The 18,652-nt window shown below is 59.3% G+C and overlaps 2 protein-coding genes across 4 annotated transcripts in view; both read left to right on the top strand.

Moving 5' to 3' along the window:
* Positions 1-4,232, top strand: part of KIF9 (kinesin family member 9) — a 34,720-nt gene extending 30,488 nt beyond the window's left edge. For all 3 annotated transcript variants that reach the window (XM_075419963.1, XM_075419964.1, XM_075419962.1), the window contains 2 exons: positions 2,202-2,306; positions 2,963-4,232. In XM_075419963.1, the coding sequence (XP_075276078.1) occupies positions 2,202-2,306; positions 2,963-3,070 (213 nt within the window). In that variant the 3' untranslated portion in view covers positions 3,071-4,232. The remainder of the gene's footprint in view (positions 1-2,201; positions 2,307-2,962) is intronic.
* Positions 4,233-8,002: 3,770 nt separating this feature from the next.
* The window catches only part of SETD2 (SET domain containing 2, histone lysine methyltransferase), an 81,323-nt gene continuing 70,673 nt past the window's right edge, over positions 8,003-18,652 (top strand). The window contains exon 1 of the mRNA XM_075419961.1: positions 8,003-8,112. Within this exon, the coding sequence (XP_075276076.1) occupies positions 8,075-8,112 (38 nt within the window). The 5' untranslated portion in view covers positions 8,003-8,074. The remainder of the gene's footprint in view (positions 8,113-18,652) is intronic.

Raw genomic sequence — 18,652 nt, 5'->3', positions numbered from 1 at the left:
CTGCAAGGGGGGGGGGGATCAGCCCTATGTATGCAGCTGTAACACATCTGCATTAGTGCTGCTCAGCCTCTGCAGGTCGCAGAGAGCAGCTGGTGGGGACAGGCCCTAGGTCCATCTCTCGCAGGAGCCTGTCCCTACCAGGAGCAGGGGCACCCACAAGTGTGCAGGGAAGGGAATCAGCAGGGCGTGAGCTTTGTGAGCCCTTTCCTAAATGCACAGCCCCGCTACTAGCTGATGTGTGGTGGGGGACAGGACGGCTTTAGCTCTTCAGAAGGAAAACTGAAAAGGAATTCTTATGTCTCCATGTGCCTGATTATTTTGACTGCAAATCTCAGTGAAGCATTTTCTCTACTCCCTTCTGGAAAGGCATGTGAAGGGTTTTAAAGCTGAGCAGAGACAGGTTCTTTCCATCCTACTGAATTAGTTCCCTTGAGGGTATGAGTAACAAGCATGATGTGAGAAAAAAAAACAAACGCAGTGAGTTTACTTTTAAACAGAATGTTATGATCTACCAGACTGTGGAAGATTTCAGATACAGATGCGGATCTGTATGGGAAGGAACGAAAAAACCCAGCCCAGCCCAAATCCCTTTGGATAAAGCGATGCACCAAATGAGGTCAACAGGAGAACCGTGACTGACTGCACGGCTCCAGGACGTCACTCTTTGGGGAAAAGCTGGTCACTTTTACTAACCCAAGTTACTCCATGCATTCATAGAAACTCCCTTAGTGGTTTCCAGCCCTGGGTTTCTTGTCATCGCGTCAGTTATAACCCTAGAGATGAATCACAGAATCACAGAATGTCATGGGCTGGAGGGACCTCTGGGGATCCCCCAGTCCAACCCCCTGCCGAAGCAGGGTCACCCACAGCAGGCTGCACAGCACCGCGGCCAGGCGGGGCTGGAATATCTCCAGAGAAGGAGACTCCCCAGCCCCTCTGGGCAGCCTGGGCCAGGGCTCCGTCACCCTCAGAGGGAAGAAGTTCTTCCTCGGGTTCAGCTGGAGCTTCCTTGGCTTCAGTTTGTGCCCGTTGCCCCTTGTCCTGTCGCTGGGCACCACTGGAAAGAGTCTGGCCCCGGCCTCCTGACCCCCACCCTGCAGATATTTCGAGGCATTTCGAAGGTCCCCTCTCAGCCTTCTCTTCTCCAGGCTGAACAAGCCCAGCTCCCTCAGCCTCTCCTCCTAGGAGAGATGCTCCAGTGCCCTCCTCATCCTCGTAGCCCTGCGCTGGGCTCTCTCCAGTAGCTCCTCAATACAATTGAGGAGCTTCATTCATTCATGCGTGAATGAAGCACGCCTTTTAGCTATGCTTTGCAGCTGTGTCAAGTTGCTGATGTTCCAGGCAGAAATCTTCGGGCAGAGGATAAACAGTGTCCCTGCTGATGCTGCTCAGTGCTGGTTTCTTCTCTTTTTCCATTTACTGGGCAGTTCACTGCAGCTTCCCAGTCAGCGTCACTGGCCGTGCTGAGGCCCGTACTGGGTCTGGGAGGGCACCACCTCATTTTGCTCTGGAGGTTTGTTTCCTGCTTGGAACCATTTTCCCTTTTCCAAACTGGCTCTTCACTTACTGTTCTAACCCATTTCTCCAGGGTGTGCATCTTTCACTCTTGGCTTGATTCGGTTTGGCCACCTGCCTTTTGTCACACCGGAATTTCACCGTCACCTTCTCCAGGCTACTCGGGAGCCACCACAGAAGGTGGCCCAAGACTCTACTAGAGCTATCCTCAAATCTGGCATGAAAACATTATATACAAGCTGGTATCTTAAAAAATTGTACTTCATTCAACCCACATTCCTCTCCAGTGTGCTCACGCCTCCGAGGCTGTTCCCTGGAGAAGCGTGGGCATGGGCATCAGCTAGCTGGGCTCACAGGGGACCATGCTGAAGCTCCAATCTCCTTCAAGTCGTGACGTTATCTTGCAGTGGAAGGGAGACTGTCCTGTGGGTAGTTATGGGCAGAGCATGGCCGTCAGAAGACAGCTGAAGGGAACTCCCTTGGGGGCTTCACACTTGCAGATGGATTTTGCCCAAAGTCCTGCTCGAGTCTGCTCACTCAAGGGGTGGGAAGGGGCCACCTCTGGCTTCTGAGGCTTCAGAGAGATCCTTGAATCAGCGTTCAATGCAGCAGACGGGATTGGTTGACCTCTATGTCTCCAGACGTGTGTTCTTCACAGGGAGTGGGGTCTGTCTTTCTGCTGGCAGGAGGAAGACGAGCAGGAGAGATTTGAGCGGATGCAGGAGACAACGCTGCCAGCCTGCCCAGCTTCGGTCTCGTTCTACAAGGCAAAGATGAAGACGGATCAAAAGGTAGTCTCAGCTGGGCCCAGCTCCACGCACCCTTGCCGATGTGCGTTGGGAGAGCGATTCTGCGCCTTGCTGCCACGCGGGGCGTGGGACTGTTCTGGAACGGATGCTGCTTTGGCCGTGGCCTTTTGAAAGGTGCTGGCTTGGTTCTGTAGCGCAGCTCAGCACTTTGAAATGTGCTGATGTTAAGGCCTCATCCTGTGCTGATCTTCTGCTAAAAAACAATCTCAACCCTTCTCACTTCTAGCTCCTTCCTGGCAGGGGCTCACCATAAGATACCACCGAGGTCCTGAGCTTAGCAGGACTTCAAAAAGATCAGGTGTTTATGAGTAACAGCGCTGCACGACTATGTCAATAAGCATTTTTAAGGAAAAATATCTCAAAACCAGACCTTCCATGCTTGCAAGGGGAATTTCCCAGATAACTATGAGGGCTTCTTGTGCCCTCCTTTGAGCCTGCTGGGATTTGCCACTGGTAGAGCGAGGTGGGTGAGATGGGGCCGTACTCCCTGTGGTTTTTATGTGGGCAGCTTTTTCCAGCACCACTTGGGAAGCTTGGGAAGGTGTTTTATTTTGGCAGGAAAAATGCCTTTCTAGGTAAGGATCCTGCTTGGAAAACCGAACTCACATTCACAATCCTGTTTGGTTTTCTGTTGCCAGCACGCATACGCTAGAACCATGTCGTCCCTCGAGCAAACGCGGAAGAAACCCGGGCTCATCGCAGCTGCTGGGAAGAACAAACCCCTGTCGTTTCTGCGTGTCACGTAGCAGATTCAGCCTGGAACCGGGCATTCAATACAAGCAACACCACCTCAGAAAGCGCCTCGCGTTCGTGTCCACGATACATTTATCAAAAAATAAATAGTAGGGGAAAAAAAAACAACCAAGCCACCTTTTGTGCGGCTAGACTGACAGTTCCTGGTAGTCAAACCTGCTGTTTAGATAGGAAGCGAGCCAGAGAGCTCAAATAGCAACGCTTGTTTTTCTGAGCGGCTCCGGAAAGCCCAGCGTCACGCCAGAGAGATGCGTTGTGGACAGCCTGGGCCAATTCTGCCTCCCTCCTTCCCGGTGCTGGAGGCAAGGGCCTCCTGGGCTTGTTCTCGATGGAGCGTCAAGTCCCACCTTCGCTAGTTGGATGCTCTCTAGGTGGATCCTGAGGAGCCACGTCTGGCTGAGAGCGAGTCCTCCCTTGGATCGAAGCGACCCCAGGGCGTTTGCCCTCCCGGAGAGAGGACGGGGCTGCGAGAGGCGCATGCAGCAGAGCAGCATCTCCATCAGCTGCCTGGCGTTAGACGCGACAGCAAGGATTTACGGCAGCCTCCCCACCCCAGTGCAGCAGGAACAGCGCAGTGTTTGCCCGCTGCTTTCCGGAAAGGGGATTCAGATCCAGGGTGAGATCACGGTGCCCAGCAACTGGAAAGCTCCAGGGGCCACCAGGCTGCTTTGCCAGGCTGCTGTTGTCTTCACCCACCGAGTGGAGCGTGCTGAAGGCCTGCTGAAGTCCTCCTCCTCCTCCTCCAGCACCAGGGGAGGTGGGAAGCTGATTCCAGCTTGGCACATGCCAGGGAACCGAGAGCATCCCACCTCCTCCTCCTGCTGCGGATGGTTCACCACTGCCTCAGTCCTGTCGAGGTGGAGTTGGGCCGGTCCTGTGATTTACCCAAAAATGATGAGAGATGGGAGATCTCGCAGGGCTCCCCCCAACACCCAGGGTGCAGGGCAAGCCTCGCGCGTGGGCTGGCCGTGCTGCTGCGTGCCCTGATGTCTGGATGTACGCATCTGCCTGGAGAATCACAGAATCACAGAGTGTTGGGGGTTGGAAGGGACCTCTGGGGTCCCCCAGCCCAACCCCCTGCCGAAGCAGGGTCACCCACAGCAGGCTGCACAGCACCGCGGCCAGGCGGGGCTGGAATATCTCCAGAGAAGGAGACTCCCCAGCCCCTCTGGGCAGCCTGGGCCAGGGCTCCGTCACCCTCAGAGGGAAGAAGTTCTTCCTCGGGTTCAGCTGGAGCTTCCTCGGCTTCAGTTTGTGCCCATTGCCCCTTGTCCTGTCGCTGGGCACCACTGCAAAGAGTCTGGCCCCGGCCTCCTGACCCCCACCCTGCAGATATTTAGAGGCATTTCCAAGGTCCCCTCTCAGCCTTCTCTTCTCCAGGCTGAACAAGCCCAGCTCCCTCAGCCTCTCCTCCTAGGAGAGATGCTCCAGTCCCCTCCTCATCCTCGTAGCCCTGCGCTGGGCTCTCTCCTGTAGCTCCTCATCTTTCTTGAAGTGGGGAGCCCAGCACTGGACACAGCACTGCAGATGGGGCCTCAGTGGGGCAGAGCAGAGGGGGAGGAGACCCTCCCTCGCCCTGCTGCACAGGGAACAAAACAACAAAAATTAATTTAATTGTCCGGGCAATGGCAGTGCCCTGCCAGGCAGCCCTGGTGATGGTTTCTCTGGCCTAACCTGCCATCGGTGTTGGCTCCCCCGTCGCTCCTCTCCGCCTGTGCTACCGCCGCGGCACCGAGGAGCCACGTATGGACGTGGGTCCGTATGTAGGTACGTCCATACGTGCTGGCCACGCTGCAGGCTTGGCTTGCAGCAGCTCTTGGGGTCCTCGGAGTTTCTGCTTCTTGTCTCCGCAAGGAATAAAAGTGTCATCCGCCATTTTTGCGTCTGCTACGCGTTTCGGGTGGCCCTCGGCGTTTGCCGTCTGTCGCTGCAGCAGGCGGGTGCCGCTTCTTCATCTCTCCAGGAGGCTGGGGAGCCCCGAGAGCTTCAAAATTTTTGAGGGAGCTGGAAGGAGAACGCTGAAAGCCCTGAAATACAGCACCTGTGCTCCACGGCCATTGGGAACACCTTGGCCAAAGCCTGCCAGATCACTGGGATTACTGGAAAACCCGCTGGCACGTCACCGGGGTTACTGGAAAAACCAGCTGGCACTCAGCTGGAGCGTTGCGGGGCGACCATGGCCCGAGCGATGGGACAGGGGACAAACAGCCCCCGCTGCCAAAACCGGCACCAGCCGTGGCGGGAGCATCCCTGAATTCCGGCATCCCGGGTCGGAGGTTTTCCACAGGCTGCCCCCGTTTCCATGGAACACCGGGAAAATTAATTAGTCCAAGCTGTTGGGGTTGGTTTGATTTGGTTTAATCGCCTTTTCTTCGTAATTATTGATTTCCAAAGGCTTATGGAGCTGCTGGAAATTCAACCCAGGCTGAATTTCCCAACAAAACGCTTCCACACGGACTGAGCTAAGCCTTCCTTCGGCCTCCTCCTCCTCCACCTGCCCCACCTTTGCTTCCCGCTGGTGCTTCCGCGTGGGTGCTGCTCAGTGCGACCCACCCCGTCCCTGCGGGTCCCTGCGCCGCGGCTCCCCATGCCGTCGTCCCAAATCTGCACAAAAAAGCAAGAAATCTCAAGTTTGGATGCTGCAAATGTCATTTTTGAGGTTCCCACGTGAGTGGGAAGGTCCTACCGCGCCCCAACAGCAGGCGAGTATCTTGGGGGTGCTGGTGTCCCACGGTGACAGTGCCTGGGATTCGGGGTGATCCTGGGGGTGCCAGTGATCCCAGGGGAGATTCCAGGGATGCTGGTGATCCCGGAGGGCTGGTGATCCCGGGGGAGATCTTCGGGGTGCTGGTGATCCCGGGGGTGCTGATGGCCTGGCCTGCGAGTGATCCCGGGGTGCCATTGCCCCAGGGTATGGCAGATCCCGGGGGTGCTGGTGATCCCAGTTCCTGGTATCCTGGGGGTGATCCTGGTATGCCGTGGGTGACCCAGGGCGCTGGTGATCCCGGAGGTGATCCCAGTGAGATCTCGGTGTGGTCACAGTGATCTTGGGGAGATCTCGGCCATCCTGCAGCTGACCCCAGAGTGGTCCCGGTGATCCTGGGGGTGATCCCAGTGTGGTCCCAGGGAGACCTCAGCAATCCCATGGCTGATTCTGGTGTGGTCCCAGTGATCCCAGGGGTGATCCCACTGTGGCCCCAGCAATCCTGGGGAGATCTTGGAGATCCCACGGCTGATCCCGGTGTGGTCCCAACAATCCCAGTGTGGCCCTGGTGATCCTGTGGCTGATCCTGGTGTGGTCCCAGAGATCCTGGGGAGATCTCAGCGATCCCAAGGGTGATCCCCGTGTGATCCCAGTGATCCCAGGGAGATCCTGGCAATCCCGGGGGTGATCCTGGTGTGGTCCAAATGATCCTGGTGTGGCCCTGGTGATCCCACACCTGATCCCAGTGTGGTCCCAGCGATCCCAGTGTGGCCCTGTTGATCCCACACCCGATCCCGGTGTGATCCCAGCAATTCCAGGGAGATCTTAGTGATCCCGGTGTGATCCCAGGGAGATCTCAGTGATCCCATGGCTGATCCCAGTGTCTGGTGTGGCCCCAGTGATCCTGTGGCTGATCCTGGTGTGGCCGCAGCAATCCTGAGAAGATCTCGGTGTGGCCCCAGTGATCCCACACCTGATCCTGGCGTGGCCCCAGCAATCCCGGTGTGGCCCCAGTGATCCTGGGGGGTGATCCCAGTGTAGTCCCAGTGATTCCGGGGATGATCCTGGTGTGGTCACAGCAATCCTGGGGAGATCTTGGCGATCCCGGGGGCGATCCCGGTGTGGTCCCAGCGATCCCAGGGAGGTCTCGGTGATCCCATGGATAATCCTGGTGTGATCCCGGGGAGATCTTGGTGATGCCGTGGCTGATCCCGGTGTGGCCCCAGCGATCCAGGGGCGATCTTGGTGATGCCGTGGCTGATCCCGGTGTGGCCCCAGCGATCCAGGGGCGATCTCGGCGCTGCCGGGGCTGATCCCAGCGTGGCCCCAGGGATCCCGGGGAGATCTCGGTGATCCCGTGGCTGATCCCAGCGTGGCCCCAGGGATCCCGGGGAGATCTCAGTGATCCTGTGGCTGATCCCGGTGTGATCCCAGGGAGATCTTGGCAATCCCGCGGCTGATCTCGGCGTGGCCCCAGGGATCCTGGGCAGATCTCGGCGATCCCGTGGCTGATCCCAGCGTGGCCCCAGGGATCCCGGGGAGATCTCAGCGATCCCGCGGCCGATCCCGGCGTGGCCCCAGGGATCCCAGGGAGATCTCGGCGATCCCGCGGCCGATCCCGGCGTGGCCCCAGGGATCCCAGGGAGATCTCGGCGATCCCGTGGCCGATCCCGGGGCGATCTCTGCGATCCCGCGGCCGATCCCGGCGTGGCCCCAGGGATCCCAGGGAGATCTCGGCGATCCCGTGGCTGATCCCGGGGCGATCTCGGCGATCCCGCGGCCGAACCCGGCGTGGCCCCAGGGATCCCGGGGAGATCTCGGTGATCCCGCGGCCGAACCCGGCGTGGCCCCAGGGATCCCGGGGCGATCTCGGCGATCCCGCGGCCGATCCCGGCGCCCGGCGGCGGCCCCTCCGCTCCCGGCGCCGCTCCCGGGGCTGCTCCCGGCGGGCTCCCGGTGCCCCCTCGGCAGCTCCCGGCCCGCCCGGGGGGGAGCGGAGCGGGGCGGCGGCGCGGCGGCGGCGGCGCGGCGGGGAGGAGCCGGGGAGGCCGGGGCGGACTCGGCGGCGGGCGGCGGGCAGGGCAGGGCCAGGGGCACGGCGCGGATGGCGGGGCCCCGCCGGAGGCCGCTGCAGCGCGGGGCCCGGCGGACGATGTGAGGAGGCGGCGGCGGAGCCGAGCCCCCCGCCGGGCTCGGAGGGGCGGAGAGGGGCCTCCCCCCCCCCCCCCCAGCCCCCCGAGGCTGCGGCCCGGCCCGAGGGGCCGCGCCTGCCCCCGACAGCGGCCGCCCGACCATGGGGGACTTCTACGACCCGGAGCACCCCACCCCGGAGTAAGCGCGGGCCGCCCCGGCCGCCCCCCCCACCCCCTCCGCGGCCTGAGGCCGGCCGGGCCCCGCCGAACCGCGCCGGGGTCTGGGGAGCAGCCGGGGCCGGGGGGGGTGGTGGTCGGGGTGGGGGGGATTGGAGGGGAGCCGCCGCTGCCCCTTCCCTGGCTCCCCGGGACGCGGCGGGCGGGCGGCCGGGGTAGGCCGCGCATCCCCGGGCTTGCGTGAGCGCCGCGGCCGGGCGCCGGCGGGGGGAGGCCGGGCGGCGCGGCGGAGGGTGGGGGGGGGGGGAAGCGGAGCGACGGGCGCTGCCGGGGGTGGGGGGTGGGGGTCCATCCCTGCCCGACTCTCCCCTCCCCTACCCGGGGGGCCGCGGGGCCCGGGCCCCCGGCCCGGTTGGGGCTGCGCCGAGTGCGGACGTGTCCCGGCCTCCTGGGGGGGGGGGGGGGGGGGGGGGCATTTTTCCGCACCTTTTTTAATTAATATGATTATTTTTCCCCCGTTGGGAGCAGTTCCCGAGCCACGTCTTGATTTTGACCCTCGAATCCTCCCTCCCACAGCGCCGGGCCGGCCCCTGCCCTGACCCCATTTTCTGACAGGAGGAAGGAGCCAAGCTAAAGAGGGGGGAGAGCAGCCTAATGGCCGGTGAACTCCGGTTCTCCTCTCCGGCGGGGATTTTCGCTAAGCCCCCGTCACCGCGCCGGGGCCGCCGGCTTTGTCGCTTCTTCTGAGCAAGCCGTTCAGTTCCCGCTGGTAGCCGTGGGGTTTGTTCTCCCCCCTCCCCAACCGCAGTCCTCCTCGTTGCTTCTGAACGCTGTGTTTACGTTTTTAGACTCCCTACGCGAAGGATTCGGGCGCTTCGTAAACTTGGTGCGTGCGGCGTCCCCGACGTGCGGCCGGAGGCAGGCGCGTGGCACCTCCGCGCGATGGTTGGGATCGGAGGCGAAGCCAAAAATGGCGCGTTTTGAGCGAGGACGACAGAGCAAACCTTTCTGAGCGAACGCTGCGAGTTCTGTCTGTGCCTACCCGGAGCGGCTGAGGATCTGTCTTGAGCTGAAACGATGCCTGCGGCCGAGCCTGCTAAAATTAGCGGGAGACGGAGGATTTCGTTTTGAATCCAGGTTGCGTTTCGCTCGAGGTGGCTCCTGCGTTTCTCCCGGGACGGGAGAGCCGGGAACGAGCCCTGCGCCTGATTTACGTGAGCTTAACCCCGGCGGGGAGCGACGGTCCCATCCGGAGCGACCCTCCGGGTTCAAACGACTCTGCTATCCGTCTGGAAACTCATAGCCTGATTTGGTTATTTTCATCCTTTTTAGTTCAAAGCATGAGGGATCCCATCCCCGGGGGCTGGGGTGTTGCGTGGCGGTTGGCGTCGCGCCGAGCTCCATGGTTGGAAGCGTGCGGGCTCTGTCCCGCTGCCGCTTGTTGTCTAAAACAATCTGGAGTGTCGCAAACCTGGGCTCCTGAAAGGAGCTGGAGAGGTTTCTCTAACAACTTTTTGAAAGAAATAGTAATTTACTGACCCGGCTTTGGGGTTTTCTCGGGGCGTGCGTTCCCAGCTGGGACTCTGAGAGCTGTCTGGAGGCGTTCAGGTGGTTTTAGGAGCCTTGTTTCCCCGTGCCTGCCTCGAAGCTCAGCATTCCGCGTCGCGTCCGGGTCGGCGTTCGCCGCCTCGTTAATGGCGTGTCGTATTTGGGAATCGCTCTTCGCAGCACGTGGGCTTGCAGCTCGAGGAGCTGATTGTTGGCTCGAGCTCTTAGAGGCGGGGTGCCTTGAGGTTTGTCGTCTCCTCGAACGTCGTGATGTTAAAAATGCCCCGTGCAGCGCGTCCCGGGAACCAGTTGGGTGTTTCCAAAGCGCCGTCGGCCACCGCGGTGGAGACCACGGTTAAAAACAGTGGTTGGAGTCGGAAGGGAGCTGTAAAGATGAGCCGGTCCAACCCATGGCCGGGGATGTCTTCTGGTAGATGCGGTCGCTCAAAGCCCCATCCAGCGTGACCTTGAACGCTGCCAGCGATGTGACGTCATTGGTGAGGTGGAGCTCCACGCTGGCTGCAGGAGGTGGGGTATCTGGTCGGGGAGCTGGGCTGCGGGGGACTTGAGCGCACGCTGATGGCGTTTGCCGGAGTTTTCCTGTTGGCAGAGAAGCTCTGACCAGGTTTCGCCTGGTCGGTCGCTCCCCGTGTCCCACTCGGCGGCTGGAGCTCAGGTTCTTGAGAACTTGAGCGTCCACCAAAACCAACTCTGCTCAGCTCTTTGGGTGCTCAGAGCGGGGCCGGCGCGGGTCCCTGAGCTGGGAGCCGCCACCAAGCTCCGCGCGAGGTCTGTGGCTTCTCCAGGGAGCGGCTCAACGCCGACCTGGACCTGCTTGGTGGATGATTGTGTCATAGGCTGCGAGCAGAAGAAGCTTCCATCTCTGTGCCGTTGCTGGAGCCGTAGCGGTGCAGCCAATACGGCCAACCTTGGCGTGAGCGAGCCCTTCCTTCGTGAAGACACCGAGATTGTCCCCGGCCACTGCGTCCCGACGGTGGAGGATCCTCTCCAGCGTTGGTGGGGTCATTGCACGGGACGAGATGGCTTGGGATGAGAGTCCCAAGGGGTTCTTCAGCTGGTGTCCGCGCGTTCCGACAGACGCCGGCGGTGCTGCAGCCCGGTCCGTTGCGCAGCCGATGGCTGAAATGTATTTATCCGCTCTTGCTTCCGCGCTCGGCTCCGGGTGGAGCTGCCCAGCCGGAGTTCAGCTCCGTTTTGGGGGAAGGTGGACTTCCTGCCATCTCCACGTCTCCTCAGGCCGGTGGGATCGGGGTTTAGGGCCAGGGCGTTTGAGCACCCCGTTGATTTCGTTCGTGTGACTTGATACGGACTCCAGCAGTCTAAAACTTCAGGTTTTTGGTCGTGGCGCTTCCTACGGTATTTTTTTGGCGTGCCTCGCGGCTGCGGGCAGCACAGTGTTCGTGCCGCTTGGGGACTTGATTATTTTTTGCTTCTCGTAGGCATCTGGATCCTCTTTTCTGCTTTTCTCTGGGGAAAACGATCGGTGACGTCGGTGTCCTCGGCTCAAGGCAGAAGCTCCTGGCAGCCGTGCTGTGGTTAAATCTCCAAATTTGGGTCCTTGAGTACGTCGTTCTGCTCCGTCGGGAGATGCCGACGGAGGGAGAGGCTCGGTTTTACACCGGCGTTTCTCTTTGGACGCTCCTCGCCTTGATGAAGGAGACTAACGATGGTCCCGGGGGTGTGAAGTTGGGAGTAGTAAGGGAGACGCTTGCCTCCCGCTGCCCGAGCGTACCTGAGGGTTTTTCAGCCCGCGCTTCAGCCTTAATTTCTCTGAAAAATCAGTTTATTTAAGGAAAATTATATGTCTGAATTTGTCTCCGTCGCAGGAGGAGACCTTGACCTGCTCACCTGGCCGTCGAGTAAGTTATCAGGCAAATTTCTCACTTGGGTTTATTATTTTTCACAACATCTTAGGACAATTCCCAGCCAGACCCAAACTTTCCGAGGCCGGTTACTTGCAACGGAGCTGAATTAAATGTGGTTGTTTACCTCCAGGTTGGGTGTCTCCGGGAAGGAGATGTGGACGCCGCGTAGCGCTGCCCGTTCCGCTCTTCTCTTTCCTTTTCCCTGCTCCTCCATGGCTCGTTTTCGTACCACTGCCCCGTTCTCTCAGAAACAAAGCCTGAGATTTGTAGCTTTCCTCTTGGAGAAGTCATCTTCTCCCTGGTTCTTTGGTCACACCAACCCCACGCAGCGCTGCAGGCTTGGGGAGGAGCGGCTGGAGAGCTGCCCGGCGGAAAAGGCCCTGGGGGTGCTGGGCGACAGCCGGCTGACCAGGAGCCAGCAGTGTGCCCAGGTGGCCAAGAAGGCCACCGCCATCCTGGCTTGGGTCAGCAATGGGGTGGCCAGCGGGAGCAGGGCAGGGATGGTGGCCCTGGACTGGGCACTGCTGAGGCCGCCCCTCCAGTGCTGTGTGCAGTGCTGGGCCCCTCACTGCAAGCAGGACCTGGAGGGGCTGGAGCGTGTCCAGAGAAGGGCAGCGAGGCTGGGGAGGGGGCTGGAGAAGAAGTCTGCTGAGGAGCGGCTGAGGGAGCTGGGGCTGTTCCGTCTGGAGAAGAGGAGGCTGAGGGGAGACCTTCTCGCTCTCTGCAGCACCCTGCCAGGAGGGTGCAGTGAGGGGGGGTTGGTCTCTGCTCCCCAGGAACCAGCGACAGGACGAGAGGCGATGGCCTCAAGCTGCGTCAGGGGAGGTTCAGCTTGGAGATTGGGCAAAATGTCTGTGCTGAGAGAGTGGTCAGGCCTTGGGCCAGGCTGCCCAGGGCAGTGGGGGAGTCCCCATCCCTGGAGGGGTTCAAACACCGTCTGGATGTGGCCCTTGGGGACATGGCTTAGCAGGCACAGGGGTGTTGGGGTGACGGTTGGACTCAATGACCTCAGAGGCCTTTTCCAGCCTGGATGATTCTCTGATTCTATGGGCTTGGTACCCAGTGTTGGGTCATCTTTTCTTTCCGGGATCGGGCTGTGTGTGAACGTGCCAGGAATACTTTTCTCCTGCGGTTTTCGACGTGCTGTGGGTCGGTGGGGTGCCTGGGGATGGCGTGACGTGTGCGAGCAGCACAGGGAAAGTCTCAGCCTCGGGATGCCTCCTTGGAGGGTGTCCTCCAGTCCCCGGGTTTCTCAGAAAGGAGGACATTCAGCAGCTGTCGGCTACACCAGCGGTGGATTTGGAGTTCCAAGTTGTTCCGTGCTCCTTTGGTCACCTGGGCACGTGCACGGATCATTACACACTCTGTGCTGCAAGAGCAGGTAATATATAAGCTCACTTCCAATTCCTACGGCTGCGTGATCGCTCGGAAAAGAGATGGAGAAATCCCTGGCTCATGAAAGGGGAAGGCTTTCAGGTGGTTGTCTCGTCTTAATCGTTTCTAATTTTCCCCTCTGCAATTTTAATATTTTCAGTGTGGTGGCTCGAAGCGGGGAGGTGACGGCCTTCCTGTGAATTCCCGCGTTGGGGATCCGGTGGCGTAACTCTAAATACAATTTGTTTTTGCCAGAGGGGGAAGGAGGGAGGATGTATAAACGCTGATTTTTAATAGACGTAGAAACAGAAAGAAAAATGAAGCTGTTTGCCGTACGTATTTGACCTTCACAGAATCCCAGAATGTTGGGGGTTGGAAGGGCCCTCTGGGGGTCACCCAGCCCAACCCCCTGCCCAAGCAGGGTCACCCACAGCAGGCTGCACAGCACCGCGGCCAGGCGGGGCTGGAATATCTCCAGAGAAGGAGACTCCCCAGCCCCTCTGGGCAGCCTGGGCCAGGGCTCCGTCACCCTCAGAGGGAAGAAGTTCTTCCTCGGGTTCAGCTGGAGCTTCCTCTGCTCCAGTTTGTGCCCATTGCCCCTTGTCCTGTCGCTGGGCACCACTGGAAAGAGTCTGGCCCCGGCCTCCTGACCCCCACCCTGCAGATATTTCGAGGCATTTCCAAGGTCCCCTCTCAGCCTTCTCTTCTCCAGGCTGAACAAGCCCAGTTCCCTTAACCTCTCCTCCTAGGGGAGATGCTCCAGTCCCCTCCTCATCCTCGTAGCCCTCCACTGGACTCTCTCCAGTAGCTCCTCATCCTTCTTGAACTGGGGAGCCCAGAACTGGACACAGCACTCCAGATGAGGCCTCACCAGGGCAGTGTAGAGGGGAAGGAGAACCTCCCTCGTCCTGCTGCCCACACTCTTCTTGATGCACCCCAGGATCCCATTGGCTTTCTTGGCAGCCAGGGCACACTGCTGGCTCATGGTTAACCTGTTGTCCACCAGGACACCCAGGTCCCTCTCCACAGAGCTGCTCTCCAGCAGGTCCACCCCAAGCCTGTACTGGTGCCTGGGGTTGTTCCTCCCCAGGTGCAGGACCCTGCATTTGGCTTTGTTGAACCTCATCAGGTTCCTCTCTGCCCAACTCTCCAGCCTATCCAGGTCACGCTGAATGGCAGCACAGCCTGCTGGTGTATCTACCACCCCTCCCAGTTTGGTGTCATTCATCGCGATGAGTAGACGGGTTGTATTTCGTTAATTAGATGTTCATTTAGATTTATTAATGAAACGAGCCGTGGTCTAGCGGGCAGAGCCACGCCAGCCGCTTCGCTGCGACCCCACGATGAGGAGCTGCGCTCCGAGGGCTCGGCTCGCCGGCCGTGGTTTTTTTCCTTTTCCTTGACTTTTTCCATGACTTTTTCCACATTTTGGCTTTATTTTTTTTTTGGTGAACTTCCATAAAACTGCCCCGTCCCTGCGGCTGCCCCTCTCCAGGAAGCTTCAGCCTTTGGGATCCATCCTGGTGGCCGCCATCCCCTGGAGCATCTCCCAGGGCCTGGCGCGGCGCAGGACCTGAAACTGAAAAGTGGGCCGGGAGTCCGAATTTGACCCAAAATCCGGACACAGGAGGCAGGGGCGTGGGCCGGACTCTGGGGAAGGAGCCGGAGCCAGAGCGATGCTCGACCTGAAACGCCATTTTCAGGCCCGAACACAGATTCCCGCTGGCTTTACCCGCCGTCCCTCGAAGATTTTCCGGTTTCCACAGCATCGCTCTCGAATTGTGTCACCGCCTTTTCTCTGAAAGGCAGCGGTGGAGGTCTGGAACCTGGAAATACGCAGCGGAGTTAGCAGAAATCTCCTTCAGAGTTAGCAGAAATCAATGATTTTGAATATTTGCAACCTGCCGTAGCGTCGATGCCCAACTGAGAAACCTCCGGAGCCTGTGCTTGGGGTTCGCTCGCGCCGCTCGTTCCCAACTCGCGCTTTCATTGCGAAGAAAGGTGTGGAAGAGGATGGCGGGGGTTGAAGTTATCCCATCTTAGGCTGGGTTTAACCTCATGAAACTGGTTGGATTTAAAGCACTTGAGTCGCCAGGAGCTGGTGTTGACGGGGAGCTTGGGTTTATTTTCTTCGTTGAATGGAGAGCGGCTCCCAAGATGTCTCCTGCTGCCAACTTAACCTGCCGGGCAGGTTTTTGTCATAGAAGATTAAACTTCATCTATAATCGCGTCAGAATTGCGAGGTCATCGTCAGGCAAGTGGAGGAACAGAAGGTTATCGGGAGCAGTCAACATGGATTCACCAAGGGGAAATCATGCCTGACCACTCTGATAGCTTTCTACGACGACATGACTGGCTGGGTGGATGAGGGCAGAGCCGTGGATGGTGTCCACCTCGACTTCAGCAAGGCTTTCGACACGGTCTCCCATAACATTCTCCTAGGGAAGCTCAGGCAGTGTGGGCTGGATGAGTGGTCGGTGAAGTGGATCGAGAACTGGCTGAATGGCCGAGCTCACAGGGTTGGCATCAGCGGAGCTGAGTCTGGTTGGAGGCCTGGAACTGGTGGTGTTCCCCAGGGGTCAGTACTGGGCCTGGTCCTGTCCAACTTCTTCATCAATGACCTGGATGAAGAGTCAGAGTGTACCCTCAGCCAGTTTGCTGGTGACACAGAACTGGGAGGAGTGGTGGATGCACCGGCAGGCTGTGCTGCCATCCAGCGAGACCTGGACAGGCTGGAGAGTTGGGCAGAGGGGAACCTGATGAAGTTCAACAAGGTCAAGGGCAGGGTCCTGTGCCTGGGGAGGAACAACCCCAGGCACCAGCACAGGCTGGGGCTGAGCTGCTGGAGAGCAGCTCTGCGGAGAGGGACTGGGAGTGCTGGGGGACGACAGGGTGACCATGAGCCAGCAGCGTGCCCTGGCTGCCCAGAAGGCCAATGGTCTCCTGGGGTGCATTCAGAGCAGTGTGGGCAGCAGGGCGAGGGAGGGTCTCCTCCCCCTCTGCTCTGCCCCAGTGAGGCCCCATCTGCAGTGCTGTGTCCAGTGCTGGGCTCCCCAGTTCAAGAAAGATGAGGAGCTACTGGAGAGAGCCCAGCGCAGGGCTACGAGGATGAGGAGGGGACTGGAGCATCTATCCTAGGAGGAGAGGCTGAGGGAGCTGGGCTTGTTCAGCCTGGAGAAGAGAAGGCTGAGAGGGGACCTTGGAAATGCCTCTAAATATCTGCAGGGTGGGGGTCAGGAGGCCGGGGCCAGACTCTTTCCAGTGGTGCCCAGCGACAGGACAAGGGGCAACGGGCACAAACTGGAGCAGAGGAAGCTCCAGCTGAACCCGAGGAAGAACTTCTTCCCTCTGAGGGTGACGGAGCCCTGGCCCAGGCTGCCCAGAGGGGCTGGGGAGTCTCCTTCTCTGGAGATATTCCAGCCCCGCCTGGCCGCGGTGCTGTGCAGCCTGCTGTGGGTGACCCTGCTTGGGCAGGGGGTTGGGCTGGGTGACCCCCAGAGGTCCCTTCCAACCCCTGCCATGCTGGGATTCTGGGATTCTGGGACGGGGATGCAGTGAAGCGGGATGGGGACCCCATCTGAGCACCGGGGAGGTTAAAGAGGGGTGGGACCCCCCTGGTTTTAGCCAGCTTGGGGGTGCAGCGTTGGACTCCCGGCCCGCAGAAGCTGTGGCGTGGCCGGTGGGGCTGCCCAGGGTCCCCAGGGCCGAGTCCTTCCCCCCTCTGCGCCTGCCCTCCGAGGGAGGGGCACTGCCTGGCTGCCCGGGGTTGTTTTTTTTTCCCCTTTTTAGCACCCAGCCCTGATTACCCAGAGCCATTGCTGGGAGCAGTCGGAGCCTCCCAGCCTGCAGCAGATCCCCGAGCTGCCGACTGCTCTGCCCGGAGCCAAGCCCTGAGCTGCTCGCCGGTAGTTATGGTCGTAAGTCAGCTTCCAAATTTCTGCTTATTAATTTTTTTAAAAAAATTCAGGGTGCTTTCAGGTTCCTGCCCTTGTCCTGTTGCTGCAGGGGAATGCTTCAGAGTAGTGGTAGTATAACATGAGCCTGGTATTTCGTGGAAGCTGGGGTTTTAAATTTAAATTTAACTTGCTTTTCAGAGGATTTAAATACTGAAATTATTTTCCTGGGGTCGAACATCTTTAACTCCTTTCGAGCAGCTCAGTTCAGCACATGCCGAACTTTTTCCCTGCAGCCTGGCGATCGCGTGGGACGGCGTTCTGAGCAAAATTCAAACCCCAAACTGTTTCTTTTTACTAATTCCACTCATTCCTTTTCCCTCCGAGCCTAGAAAAGTTCCCGGTGCGTAACTTGGCAGCGCCCATGGGTGCGAATCGGACGGGACCGTCCCTGCGGGTTCACGACAGCAGACGCCGGACGCGAGGGGGAACTTTTCCAGGAGGCTGGCGCTTGCTTCCTCTCCTTTTATTAACAAATTATTAATGAAGGAGGGGATTTACTGTAAATCAGCAGCAGGGTGGTAGAAGGTGTTTGCCGCTGCGGGCTCGCGGGGTGGGAACCCCAGGGTGTGCGGTGGGGGGTGGCCGGGACGCGGAACGCCAGCTTAGCGAGTCCGGAGAGCGGTTTTATACTGGGATTTGGTGCTTGCTTGTGCTCCCCTTAAACCAGCGTCAAGGTCTTGCTGCTGTTCGTGGGTGTTTTTAAAATCTCCGTGGCCTGGAGAAACTGGAAATAAATCAAGGAGGGGGGTAGATAGGAAAAAAAAAAAGCTGCGAGCGGGGGTGACCGCCTGAGCGAGTTATTCGGGCCGTTGTGGAGCTGGGGACCGACCCCGAGCTTTTAAACCTGGCCTGACCTTGGGAGTAGGAAGGATTTAGGAGTTTTTCGTCTCAGCCTTTGGGCTGGTTGGAAACCGGGTGAGGTGGTGAAAAACGATGAGGGGAAATCACGACCTGGCCTCGCAGGCTCCGATGTTAAAGCTCGACTCTCGGTTTTAATGGGGGGGGTTTCGGTTTCTTGCTGCAACTCCTGTCCCACCGGTGGTACCTGAGGAGGGGGGAGCGGTGGCAAACCATCCTGCATCTCGCCCTGCTTTCCTGCCAGAGGTGATGAACTGGAGGTGATAAACTGTGTTTGTGTTAGATCCAGCCTCAGCCCTCCCCAGGGGTAACTGCAGCCCTGGACTGGGCAGGGAGTGCACTCCTTTTGGGAGTTTATTGCATCAGGAGGGGGGGGGAAATGCAGCTGAGGAGTGCCTTGTAGGTGGGAAACCTGCCCTTTTATTGCTGTTGGTGCCTGATCACCTCCAAAGGAGGTGATGCTGAGGCGGGGATCACCTGAGAAGTGATCAGTTATTGGGAGGATGCTTACTCTGAAAGCTGCTGCTGAAATCTCCTTCCCACCTCCAAGAGGAGGAGGAGGAAGCTTTCCAAGGACTGATGCTCCCACCCTACTGAGCCAGAAGTCGTGGTTTCGAGTTAAGCCGTGGGTCTGCGCCCTCTCTTTTCGGTGCCGTTGCTCCTCCATCCTCCTCCCCGCCTGTCCTCGTCCTTTCCCTCGCCGTGTCGATGCTGTCGGTAAATCCCGTTGCCCGGCTGCCATGGGAACAGGGTTGCTCACGATGATCGCTGTCACGATTTCAAACTTGATTTCTTCTTCAGACGTGCCCTGGCGCCGAGCGGGGTGGGGAGAGCGGGGGCCGTGGGGTTGAGTTTGGGAATTCCTGGGCAGTTTTGGGCGAGGAGCGGGGTCCTGCAGTGCTTTTACTGGAGCAGAAGACTGGCCACCAGTGGAGCTTGT

This window comes from Opisthocomus hoazin, chromosome 4, assembly GCF_030867145.1.
Source record: "Opisthocomus hoazin isolate bOpiHoa1 chromosome 4, bOpiHoa1.hap1, whole genome shotgun sequence".
NCBI lineage: Eukaryota > Metazoa > Chordata > Aves > Opisthocomiformes > Opisthocomidae > Opisthocomus > Opisthocomus hoazin.
This window is presented reverse-complemented; position numbering and strand designations above follow the sequence as displayed.